Source organism: Mirounga angustirostris, unplaced genomic scaffold, assembly GCF_029215605.1.
Source record: "Mirounga angustirostris isolate CCGP_5_RB_7025 unplaced genomic scaffold, mMirAng1.0.hap1 SCAF_14, whole genome shotgun sequence".
NCBI lineage: Eukaryota > Metazoa > Chordata > Mammalia > Carnivora > Phocidae > Mirounga > Mirounga angustirostris.
In genome coordinates, this window is record NW_026991722.1 from 25,931,316 (window position 1) to 25,944,975 (window position 13,660).

Sequence of the window (13,660 nt, forward strand, 5' to 3'; positions counted from 1 at the left end):
GAAGGCAGACGGTAACGAGCACTCCTTGCTGGATTGAGCTTCATCTGAATGGACCTCTACAGTGGTTGGACAAAGTATTAACTCAGATGGGATCCCCTTCAGTGCGTTGCTCGAGCATGTCATAAAGCTTCGTCACCACTCAAGTCCCATCAAAAGACTTAATGTAACAACTCTTCTGTCATAGTATTTGTGTGTGGTCCCCATGGACTGTTTACTGTCCAAAAATTCAAGAGAGAAAACAGCACTTGAGGTCTCATCAATTAAAGCACCTTGTGGAATCAGTTTCCTATATTCGAATATTAGATGGGAAAATTAGTGTCTAGAAATACCCTCCCATACAGCAGAAAGAGAAGATTTTAAAGACTTCACGGATGTCTTGTTGGGCATAAAACTGAGTGTCCCAAAGGTTTATTAATAACAGTAGTAGTTCTGTGTACAGGTAATGTATCATGATCCAGTATCACGGTATTGTGCTGTTCATATACATTTTTAGTTCGCATAAATTCGGTGTGTGTGTGTGCTGCTTCTTGATTTAGGCAAGCCTTTATAAAGTTACAGTACCTAATCTGTTATTCCCACTTCTCCGTTCTTTTTGTGCGTCTTTTTTAATATATAATATATATCAAGATTTTCAAATTATCATTTAGAAGCAGATTTCCCTTGTAGAAAAACTAATTTTTCTGCCTTTTACCAAAAATAAACCCTTGGGGGAAGAAAAGTGGATTAACTTTTGAAATCCTTGACCTCAATGTGTTCAGTGGGTCTTAAACATTCATTTTGTGTTATTTACTGCTAAATCTCACTAGATGGAAACTTTGCAGAAAATCTTTCCAGACCTCTTCTCCATTCCCACTTTTGCCCTGATAACCAAAACCGTGTAGCATGACATCCATCACTAGTCATGGTGGCTCGGATACTGCCAGCAGCAGTTAGTTCTGGGGCACAGTACGAGTTCATTCCGGGGTAAGTCCCTTTGTCTCACATCAGATTTCAACGGATAGTAATAGACTTGTGTAACCAAGCAGTCTGTCGATTGATCCTGACACCTCGTCAAAACACAAATGGCAGTATAATTATTTTCAGGGAAATGCTACAATTACTTCAGTATATTTATCCTTTTTTTAAAGCCAATCTATAGATATAAACAGTCTTTTTTAAAAGCTATTTTAAATTATTTCAATAGCAGACCTAGTGCTCTCTGAGTTTTCATTTGATTCCATTACCGGATTGTATTATGAAATGGACCTTTTGTAAATGTAATTGCTTCTGCAGAATACCTACAAAAGTGATGCTGAGGTATGATCAGCAGATAAGGGCCATCTGTTTTTAAAGTATGTTGTATTAAATTTGTAAAATCTATGTTATTTTACATAATTATGAATTCAGAATTTTAAACATTGGGGGAGAAGGAGTTGAGCAAGTTTTTTAGCCTATAATTACCTACAGTCTGAGCTGTTCTTAACTAATCCTGAATGTGTGGTTGACTATTATAACCAATGACATTTTATGCTCTGTGGCTAGAGGAGATTCCAGAAGCTCTGTTGGTAGTCCATTCGGTGGCAAATAATCCTTATGTCTGATGTTGACTCTGCCGTTTAAATAGTTCTTGTTTGCATCTCTTGAGAAAAGGGAAATAGCCACTCCTGACCCCCTCCTAGTAAATTTTCAGATTTTTGGAGATAGATACCTTTGGTACTTGTTCTTTGAAACCATATTCAGCTGTCTCTACTGTATCATTTTCAATACTCTCAGCATTTGATTGTTTTCTACTAGGTATCCCCCCATTTTCCTATATTTGTGTGTACATGTATGTGGTCATGCAGACTTGGTATAGTAATTTTTTATTCTTTCAACAAATAGTTACTGTTCACCTGTTTGTGTGTGCCAGGAACTTTCTTTGCTTTGGGTCAAGGTGAACAAGTTCGATCCGGTTCCGGCCATGGCTGAGACATCAGTTACTATAACCCTTAATCAGCTCACTTGTCTGTGAAGGAGATAAGCAGGGGACTGTGGTGGAGCATAGCAGGGAAGGCTTCTCTAAGGAAGTGATGCTTGAGCTGACATTTGACGTGAGAAGGGGAGCAGGCCATGGGGAGAGCCTGGGAGATTGGCACTCCCGGCAAGGAGAAAGGCATCAAATGCCAAGGTTCATTGTGAAGGAAACCCGCTATTAGGTCTTCATGCTTACACAGAAGTCTCTGCCCAGATCCAAACTTGGGGACCAGAAGGGTTCTACAATATGTAATAGTTGAGGGTGGCCTTACTTCGTGATAGATGGCTTCCTGTGTCCCACGGATGACTACTGTCAGACCGGCTGGAGAGAGCCAGTGCAGCCTCTGCCCTTTGGAAGGCTTTAACTTCCTCGAGAACTTGCAGTGATGTCAGGGAACAGTGCTGGGGGCGGAGAAAACTCTGAAAGTGGCAGAAGGGCCTGGCAGTTAGTCAGTCTTGGATGGAGGTGTTTAGCGAAGCAGTGCCGAGGACAGCATTCCAGCGGTGAGTATGCCCCTACAACTGTGTTGGGCTTCATCCCTACAGTATTAAACTGGGACTCAGCTCTTTGGAAATACCTGTTATACTGAGCACTTAACACCTGTCCAGCAGTTGACTCCACTGGTGTTCAGTAATCTTACATGCCTTTTTAGGAGACGCTATTTCTTGCATTCTATTTTGTCTACTGCAGCTTAAATTTTGTTGATTCCCCTCCCCCCCCCACCGTTATTGGGGTTGTTTCCATTCTTCTGAGTGATAAGTTCTCCATGTTGAATTTTGTCTCTATTTAAATGAGCAGCATTATGCAGAATTCCCCTTCCACCGGGCTGGTAACTTTCTTGGTTTCACGTGAGAACTGAGTGAACACGTTTTTCCATCACATTTCTAAGATGGACGGTGGTTTGCAGTCAAGTCTGTTGAGAGCCGCCGTAGGGAATCGGAGGCTGGTGATGTTCCCATTGACTTTGGTTTAACCAGTGGCAGCTTCGTTTTTATTCTGTAATGGAGTTTATATAGATTTCTTTTTAAAAAAGAGTTTTACGGCTTAAAAAAAAAAGTTTGAAAAGTCTGTGTACGCACTGTTTAGGATTAAAACACATGAGTGGACTTTGGCCCACCTTTTGGAACAACCCTGCTTGTGTTCTTTTCCTGCTTCAGGGAACCTTCCTGATGAGGTTCGACCTAGACCAGTTATACTAATTATACATTATGTCATCCATTCATTCAGTAAACATTTATTGATGTCTGCCCTTTACCCAGCCACAGTGCTAGGTGCTGAGTAATGAAAAGATGGCTAGGATTTAGTCCTGGCCCTCAAGCTGTGGGGTTACTCCTCTCTCAGGACCTTTCACTCTGCCAGAAGGAAATCTCCCTAATTTTTCTTGAAAAAATATTCTTATTCGGCACTCTTATTCTAAGTACATAATTGCAAATTGTTTAATATCTAGCGTTTTTCTTAACCTTAAACCATATCAGTTTTGCTTGATTCATCTGCCTTCGAACTTACCAGATTTTCCTCCTTTGTCAAAATAATTTTAATTTCAATTTATTTGTGCCTTTTAGGTTGGTTTCAATCAAGACTAAGACTTTGAAGGTGAAAAACAATCAGTCTGGTCTCTTGCTAATTGAAATCAAGTAAAAGATTATATATGCCCAGTTGGTTTCTCTACCTCTTCCGAAAGCTGTCCAAATACACCTTGAAGATCTTTCTGTCTTTTTTAAATTATTATTTAATAATTAAACACTTGAGCATTTATTCAGTACTCAGTACTCTCCTGGTCTGGTTGATGGTGAGTTATAAAGTAACACAGAAAATGTTCACCTTACTTAAAATTTGTCTTTATGTTCAGATATTTTCGTAGCTGCACATGATAATTTCACAGACTGCCCCCCTTCCACACCATTTCTCCTGTATCTCTTTAGATAACTAGGTAGTCTGTGGACATAAGCAACACATGATCCTTTCTCTTACTCTGCTCTAACTCATCGATGGTTCAGACATGACAAATTATTGCCCAGTTTCTTTGCTTGATGAGCTTTACTTTGCTAAATTCTTGATATTCATCAACTGAACTGTATTCTTCCTCCCCTTCTCATAACAGACTGCATCCCTTGTGGTCTTGCTGGTTGCCCTCTTCCTTGCCAACCATGTTTTATCTGCAGACATCAGAATGTTTCTCTCCATTGAACTTTACTAAAGACCAAAAAGGATGGTGCTTTTCATACCCAGGGTCCTAATTTCTTCACCATGAAGGTAGATGTTGTTCCACTTGGTCAGTCACTTAAATCTTACAAATGGCTCAGAAATTCCCTCCAGTTAAATGTCTTTGTGACTTAACAAAGGGCATGAATTATAGATTGTATTTTAAGTTATGTTTAGGATTAGGAACTTTTCCAGCAGTTGCAGCTAATGATTTTCCTGTAATACTAGCCCATTTCCACCTTGGAGCATATTGGATTGTTGTATTTAGTACAATCAAGAGTAATGAAGGTAGTGAGTGGTCTCTAGAGGTAGTCAGAATCCTACTGTTGAGTTCCTTTTATATCTTCCTTTTCAAGTTTTCATGACTATTTTATCTGTTCAGACTACCTTTTATGCGTGGGGATTGAGGGGCAAACCATCTCCTGGAGTGGCATTCCTGTGTTTGGAGCCTCAACCAGGAAATGTCAGGTATACTAGAGACAGACAGCCTCATCATAGCCTTTATGATAACTTGTCTAATGTGTCCATGTAATTTCTTGATATTATAGGTAACTTTATATATATAGCATAACTGCCTTAAATCTTTTTAGTAGGAAATAAATTGTATAACATGTGTATGGATTTATGTATACATACACACTCCTAGAAAAACCTGAACAGTAGGGGTCATTTATCTGCTTACATTTTAACACCGTTGAATGGTTCTGTTGTTTAAATCTCTGATCTCAGAGATTTAATATGCTTGCAGACGTTTTCCTTTCAGATCTTCACAGAGTAATTTATTTATTCTGCCAGAGTCGTGATTTGGTGGTTTAGTTAGTATGCCATTTTTAGGCAGCTTGATAATTAAGAATCATAACTGGAATTCATGAACATCAAAACGGCAACAGACACCCACTCATTAAATTATTACATATCCAGTGGTCTCTGGAAGGTACTAGTTTAGCATTAACTTTTTTTTTTTTTTAAATGTTGGATTGCCTCTCCCTGTTCTTTTCTTCTTGGTTTAAGATTGCTAAGCTGCTTAAGATACTGTGGGAAGTAGCACCACCAAGTCAAGTTCTCCTGTAGTTTTGGCCGAAGGTGGTTCAGATCTAATTTTCTTAGCTGTACTCAACAGAAATGGATTTCCCAAAGTTCTTTGGGTCATCTCTGATTCACAGAGGATCTGACCAGAGTGTGTTAGCCTAGGTTAACTTCAGCATCGATTGGTTTGCTGCCATGAGATCCATAATAGACCCCAAATTTCAGCCACTGGTTGAGATGTAAGGGCCCTTGGAAGAATAATGCTAATGGCTAATGGCAGTGAGAAGGATTCGTGAATATCAGACAAAGGGCTTTTAGATTTCTCTTCAAAACAGTTCCTGGAAAATGATGTCCTACTCTCCAAAAAAAGAGGAAAGAATAAAAAAGCTCTTAGTTTCTCCAGCATTTTCAGTTTGCTCTTTTGGGTGGGGGGTTAGGCATTTACTTCCTATTTCTAATTAAAGATAATTTATTGAACCATGAAATCCATAATATATTGATAAAAGGACGAAAGTGAAGTTTTAGAATTCTAAAAATACTTCACTATGTATTTTCCATCTCACACTCCACTTTTCTTCTTTCTCTCTGTGGCTTTAAAGCTCTTGGCTATTTTATGCTGTTAGTCACTAGATAACTTGCCACATTTCTGGTTCTATATTAAGTTCTACCCTTTACAATGCCGTAGCAGCAAGTTGATTCTCAGCATCTGTCTGTAGGGATAGAAGTCTTACTAAAGTCTTTTCTCCCAAAGAGATTTTCCTTTTTTCAGTAAGTCCCTTAAGAGATATGTCAGTCTCATCATTCACATTCTTGGATTATTCAAACAAAAAAAGATACATTGGTGAGAAAGAATAGGGTGCTTTTCTGGTGAGTGTATGTACCTGCTTTAAGAATGTAGTCATTTTTTGGTTTATGTAACTAATATACATACAGATTAATGAAAATTGGGGGAAATAATCACATATGTAGCAAGTCGGTAACCTGCATGGATATAAGTTTTTTTGTTTTTGTTTTTTTAATCCTGTTTCTGGCAAAATGCAGAACCCAAATTGGTCACTTTTAGACCAACTTTACCTCAGGCTTCATTTTTGGTTTTCTGACCCTGACCTTTAAGGCATAAATATTTGTATCTTTTTATTAGTGATAGTGAAGCTGTGACACAAACCATTTTTATACAAGAGGGCAAAACAAGAAAAACTAAAGGGTAAGATGAAAGCAGTTGTGCAGTTGTTGAACTAGATCACAGCATTGTAGGCAAAATAAAAGTGTTCATATCTGAGAATACTCTTTGCCATCTCTTCCCAAGGCCAGACCTGCTGGCAGAACGCTGTTAAAAGTAACAATTCAGGGCCTTTATAGTCTGAGGGGAATATCTCCAGTTGGCAGTCTTTTCAGTATATGAAGCAAGAATGTGGGAAATACTTGGCAAAGAGTGTTTTCACCTAAAAAAAGAGAATGAGAAGACATATAAAACTGATTTATTCATTTAGCTCTGAAAATCTCAAAAAGATTCAGTGAAATACTATATAACTGGACAAAACCAGAAGGACCTTTAGAGGATTTGTCTGAAAACAGGTTTCAGGAATGAACTTTTATATACACTGATCAGTCATTTGCTTAGGGTACTACCGACTATTAAAATCGACACCGTTAAATAAGGTATGAGTGGACTTCCTAGGAGCTAGCCATTAGTAAGCATCCTCAAAAATTTTTTTGAGCTGATGCCCGCATAGGTAGCTTTCTGCTCTTGAGAATTCTTTTCCCTAGTGATCCTAAGGGAAGAGTGAGTGGTGCGCCCAAGGTGACCGACGGCCCCGGGGTGCTTGGGACTGAGACATTCCCTGGCTGCAGGACTTTTTGTTCCAAACCAGGGGAAGTCCTGGGCACACCGGGAGGAAGGGTCACCCTAGGTGTTTTTGTGATTGACCCTTACTCCCTTAAACGTTGTAATCGTTGGAATTACGTTCAGCTGTGTTCGGGTTGTCAATATTTCCAATATTTGGATAGGCGTCCTCCAATCACTTATTACTGTGGGTGGAATGTGAGATTCGTAACCAATAACTGCTGTGGACCCAACGTGGTGGTAAGACAAACACTTAGGAATCCAGGGAAGGTAACCGGGGCTTTAATGAAACAGAGAAGAGGCAACTAGATAGCGAAGTTCTTCAGAACTTGTGTGTGTATGGAAGTACAAATCATGTCTTGATGGGGTTAAATCTCATCTGAAGTTTGACTTTTTAACAGTAAGCAAAAACTGAGTGGTATTGTGGATTTCTTTTCGCTTGAGGGAAAATCTGGCCTTTCATGCTCTGTCCTCTGCTACATTCCCCAGACTGTCCTGCTCAGGAAGCCAGAATGTAGTGTTTATTCTCAGTGAATGTTGTATTGAGATTACCGAATGCATCAGCCAATGGCAGGTGAAGGAATTGGGTGTCCTGATCCAGACTGAGCAGTGCCCTCAGTTTTGGTGGCCCCCGACCCCTCAGGTGCTTACCAGCAAGGACACCAACCCCGGGAGGTGAGATTTTTCTAATAGAGCATTAATTCTGTAATGCAATATGCCGGATGCAGAGTCTGTTGTTGTTTGCCTGTGGTCCTCAGAGCCTGCATCCTCTGTGCACTGTGATGTAGACGGTAGATGTGTTCTTTGTAAGCTTTAATCCTGTGGTTGTCAAAAGTACGACGTGGTTCCACTTTTTTTTTTTAAACGATGAGCTGAGGCTTTATTGCAGCTGGTTTTCAAGTTAAAATTGCGAAATACTGATTTCCTTCCCCCCGCCCACACCAAATATTTTAGTCTATTTAAAGTACAAAAAAAAAAAAAAATAGTTCTACTTAAGGAAACATTGCTTAAATGTCCTGTGATTTCTGGTCAATTTTTATATATATATTTGTGTGTTGTCTGTATGTGCTTTCACTTTTTACCTTGTTTGCTCTCTACCTGTGTTAACAGTACTTTCACCATTGAAAGGTGAACATTTTTCCTAGCATTAAAAAGAAAAAGCCATTTGAGTTGTTTACCATGTTATTATGGGATTAAATTTTAATTGTTTTAATTGATTTTAATTTAAACTGATCTTTTTTAGAGGGGGTTACATTTTGCTGTCCATGCCCTAAATGATACGGAAACAGAGAAATGTGTGTGTATTTCACATACTGGCAGTATGATATTGAGGGATCATCTTTTTTAAGTTTTTTAAGTTTAGTGTTATATAAAAAGTTTACTCCCCTCCCTGGCAGACAGACAGTACTGCTTAATTACCGCCCCCCCCCGCCAAAACACACAGGTAATGCCACCCAACAGTGCTGGTAAATTACACATTTTAGTTTATTCCGGAGCCTGCTTGTGCCAAATTAATGGTCTCTGATACACATCATCTGTGCTGCAAACAAAAACAGACTAGAAGGTGAAATTCACACTTACTCTCCAAATACACTCTTAGCAAAAAACAAAACAAAACAAACTTTTGTAAGATTTCCATTGAAAAATCTTAGGTAAGACACAGCTTACTCATAATTAGTTATATTGACATGAATAATTGAAAACGCTAAAATAACTTTTTAGATCAGCCAATTCCTTTGTGCCTTGCAAGAGCTCAGCTCCTTGGATGAATCAGTACTTCTCTGGTTAGCAGACTGCTTTCTTCAAATCATTGAAAACAGACAGACACACTTTAGGATGCAACACAAGGAGCCTCAGAAGCTGAAATCCACTGCCCTGCTTGGCCTTGAATGGCCCAGGGACTGGCATGGCTTCATCAACCATGGTACATTGGTAAAAGCCTATGTAAACAAACCCTACTTACATTTCCACACCATAGAACTCTATATAAACAATCCAAAAGGAACCTTACAGCATCACTGCACTTGACAGATGGCTAGAGGAGATCCTTTTCCACCGTCACCTCATCCTGGGAACATTCCTGCTCATTAACCTGTTGTGAAACTGGTTTTCTGCACCAGGAGATTCTCATTAGAACCAGTGTCCATAATTGCACATACTCATCAAGGGGCTGAAGACTAGGGGGGATGTATGTGGTACGTTTGGGTTTTTATCCCCATTTGGCAAATCCTTTTTTCCCCCTTGCTTCAAAATAGATTGAAAGCCCTTTAGTTTGGAAGCAGTCCTGTTACCATCAAACTGATGTATTCCGGTGTGGTCATTTTAAGCGCCTGATACGTCCAAGGTGAAGACCGTGTTCATTTGCTACTCAAGAACCTATTTGCAGCAGGCAGTTGTCCAGCTTCCTTTTTAACAGACTCATCCTTTTCATCAGAATATAAAGATGAGCCCAAAGTGAAAATTAAAAATTCACAAATGTAGGAATCCAAAAGAAGTCAAAGGCTTACTTAAAAGCTATTTTCTGCAATGATGAATGGGTTTGGGAATATTTGTAGAATTGGTTTAACTAATGGTTATTTTGTAAAAAAGCAAATGTCATGCTGGTTTGCACATAGGAAGACAATTACATTTTTAAAATCAACCACAATACTAGAAGGCAAGAACATTGAATCACATCTGGGTAACAAGTTCAGGGATAAGCCACAACAGACTAAGCCTGCCTTTAGGAAGCAGCAAGAATGCGTTCCTGTGCTCCAGGGTGAGCTACGTGACCTTATGATCGGTTATGGGGCAGATGGAGTTTGAGATAGTGACTGACCACCACATTTACCTTCTGTCTTCAGTAGTTTTGTCAGCTGCCTCTGCACCTACCTTATTGCTAAGAGGAAGTAAGATTGCTTAAAAAATGTTTAAAGCCCTTTAGGAAGGATGATCACCGAGGAAGGAGGTGCTTCTGAATAATGTGCAGTAAGAGGATGGACAAAATCCCATCGAAGCACGGTATTCAAGAATGCATTGACTGTGGACGGATGGAGAGGACTCGAGAACTCTTGGAGCCAAACATGCTTGCGGCTTTGAATGTGCACCAAAGCCGGACGACCCCGCTGAGCTACTGCTGTGTACGGTGAGCAGAAAATGGACAGCCACAAGCTAGGCAGCTGCGAGCCCACGCCTAATAATAGAGCCTGGGTCCCAGGAGGTAACAGCCAGAGGTAGCTGTACAGCACCTTGAGTTTTATCATCGACAGTGAGATTGTGCCACCTTGCAGGCCGTCTGGGGCAAAGGATGGGAGAGTCCCGGCCATGGCCCCAGCCAAAGAGGGGATGCTTGTTTGGCATGGGGTGTTGAAACACGTGTGTGTGTGTGTGTGTATTGATGGAACAGCTTTTTGCTCACGTACAGCTAGAGATTATTAATCTGGAGAACCCTTTGGAATCTTATGCAGGATTTTGTGTATATGTAGATTTTTCTGATGAGAAGTGGCCATCATCAGAGGCCTTAACCACTTCCCAACAGTGATTCTCCATTGAGACCACCTTGAACTTCAGCTAGAATTTACTCCAATTTTAAATCTTGTTCAAGTTTTATTCATGAGACACCTTATCTCTAAACTAGACTTGATCCCACTTTTAAATATAAATGCCATATAAATAAGATTTTAATGCAAATGATGACCTACTTTGAAATGATTGAAGCTTGTCTGTTTGCACTGCAGTGGGAAAAAGTAAGATTTAAACGAGCCTAGCTTAACATCTGGAATAAAAGTATTCTAGGTTGCCTTTTTATATTGAAAATCTTTATCTTGAAAAAAACAGATTTGTTGTCTTTGTTTTACCCAAGAACCACAAATTACATCGTCCCAACTTTTAAATCAAGATCTTGAATAATAGTGTGTGGTAGCACATTTTAAAAACGTATTTAGTCCATCACAAACACATTTTCTAAGGAATTGAATTTTATAGAGCTAATTGAATGCTTTCATCTGTAACAGAATTAGTGGCCTGCAAACCGCCGTGGTTTCTTCCTATGCTCTGAAGTTGTCAAAAGGGACTTTTCCACTGCAAGTAACTTGCATAAAGAAGTATAAGGCAGGGGAAATTCAGTTTTTAAACTCTAAATGACAACCACTGACAAACTGTTATACTCTAAAGAGCTTAACTATTTTATTAACTAAAGCATTATTTTCTTGTCTTTTATCACTTCAGTATCCAGGTGCTTAAATTTTACATAAATATAAAATCGAACACGTTAATAAAACCAAGTGAGATTTGGCAAACTAAATTTGGAGTTTCTAGCAATGTCTATATAACCTCTCGTGGCGTGATTTTCATCTGCCAAATGTCAGCTTCATTCTCTCCTCTGTGTCCTGTTTCCCCCTTTTCTGCTCTACCCCTATAATCCCTGCACGTAAACCCTTAGAAAAAACTGCCTTCTCTTAGAATATTTCGTTGATTTGTTCCTATATTTTTTAAGAACTGAAATCACAAACGGGAGAGAGGTCTAAGAATCTGGGTGGTTACTACGTTCTTTAAAAGATCACCTGTGAAAATTGGTACCTATTTTGTGTGTCCAGCATTCCCTCATTTAACATTTGCCCGTGGGTGTGCTTTTTTCCTCATCAGTACTACCGCCAAGAAACAACTGATCTTCAGATTTACAATTTACAGATTTAGTGATTGGCTGAAGAGGGGTGTTGAACATAAAATCCTTTAAGGTAACAGCGGGAAATAGAGGCTCTGTATAATTCAGGTGGTCTGGGTGTTTCTCAGCTGGGAATAGCAGTATCCTGAGGGTCATTTAAGCCACAGGAATGCTAAGTAAGGGTGGAATGCTTGAAGGAGACCGCCCTGTCACGGTCAAATACTTCGGTTATCTTGGATGATGGAATAAAAACCCCCGCTGCGTTCTTTAAACAAACTTTTTCTGTCTTTAATGACTTTGGACAGAATAACATTCTGCTGGTTTGAAGCCTTGGTTATCATTTCTGACGTCATGGAAAATGTAACTCGGAATCCGAGGTCTTGGGTTTGCGCCCTGATTCTGCCAGGGGATGGTGACTTTAGATAAACCATGCCATCAGACTGCCTCCAGTTCCTCATTTCCCCAGATCCCCCGAAATGAGGAAGTGACTTTTGAGGGCGGCTGTGAGGATTAAACAGGAGCCCTCAGCACGAAGTCGGTGCTCGGGCGCAGATGACTGAATCTGCGGGGCCTGCCAGAGGGAGGAGCAGGGAACTGTGAGAGCTCCTCTCTCTCGCAGGAAAGTTGCAACAGATGTCACACTCTGAGGTGTCCAATGAAAACCTACTGTAGCAATTCTCTGTTGCCCCTAAAGTAATGCAGGACAAACAGGAAGAACAGTGGCATGCAACAGTAGACGTTTACTTCGTTCGGGAGTCCGGTCCGTGATTTGGGCCGGGTGGCTCTGGGCAGACCTTCCTGTCCTGCCCGGCTCACCTTGGAGCTGGCCTTGCCTGGAGTGACTCAGCCCTCTTCCACGTCCCTCTCGTCCTCCATCCGCTAGCCCACGGCCCCTTGCAAGTCTGCGTGCTGCCTGCTGACCGGCGCCCCCCAGAAGCAAGCCGCAGGGCTCGGCCGCGGAGTGGAGTGGCCAAGGGCCGGTGACACGGAAGGATGAAGAATGGGGGCTCTCCGTGCACTCCATCCACCACACCCGGGCTTTGTGTCGTCCCACTGGTGAACCTGTTTGCCAGGGAAGAGAAGTGTGAGACGCTGAACAGATCCCAAGCCGGGGTCTGCTTGGTTCAATGTTTTTTGTTTTTTTGTTTTTTAATTTCTGGAGCGTTCAGTAGAAGCCTATTTTAACATACACCATGAAGGGGAGTTAGAACCAAATGAGTATATTTTCTGTCTGCTCTAGGTTGATCATTGGGGTTGCTCCTGCCACTATCCCATGACTGGAATTAACACCCACTAAGCTCAGCCTTGCATGTGAAGAGTCCACTTCATAAATGAGGTAAAAGGAAGCATTCACTTCAGAGAAAATTTTCATGATAAGCATTTACGTTCATTAGTACCGTAACTTCCAGAACATTTCTGGGACTTCTTCAGTGCAAAGATGGTATCTATACACCTGCTGTACTCCGTGGTGGCCGTCTTTGGGAGCGGGGAGTGCTTTAGGGAAGCTTCACCAATGATCATGCACCAGCAACGATCACAATATGTTGTAACTCTGACACAGATTTTTAAGAAGGAAACACTGCAATTATCCGTGCCCTGTTTCCATCTTACATTTTTATATTATGAATCAAGAATAGTCTGGAGAGTCTGAGTCTCTGCTATGGAGGAAGTTAGGAAGTGAGCATCTCTTCGGTGGTATGGCTATGCTTGGTAGCCCGAGAAAGTGGAGTTGACCTCAGCCTTCAGCATTTTTGTGCCCAACATTTATTTACATTTTTCAGAGCACTGAATATTTCTCCTTGAATACATGTTTAAATGGGCTCCCCTTCCCCACACTCCTCTTTAATGGTCACAGGAGTCCTTTTGATTATCACATTCATGTAAATACACAAAGGTATTTTGTAGTCTTACTGGCAACCCGGTGAAGGGGACTTTTTTAAATCTTTTTTTTCCC

At 40.6% G+C, this 13,660-nt stretch overlaps 1 protein-coding gene across 7 annotated transcripts in view; it reads left to right on the forward strand.

Moving 5' to 3' along the window:
- SMAD2 (SMAD family member 2) overlaps positions 1–8,228 on the forward strand; it is an 84,918-nt gene extending 76,690 nt beyond the window's left edge. For all 7 annotated transcript variants that reach the window (XM_045886761.3, XM_045886760.3, XM_045886762.3 and 4 more), the window contains one exon: positions 2–8,228. In XM_045886761.3, coding sequence (XP_045742717.1) covers positions 2–125 — 124 coding nt within the window. In that variant the 3' untranslated portion in view covers positions 126–8,228. The remainder of the gene's footprint in view (position 1) is intronic.
- Positions 8,229–13,660: the final 5,432 nt, after the last annotated feature.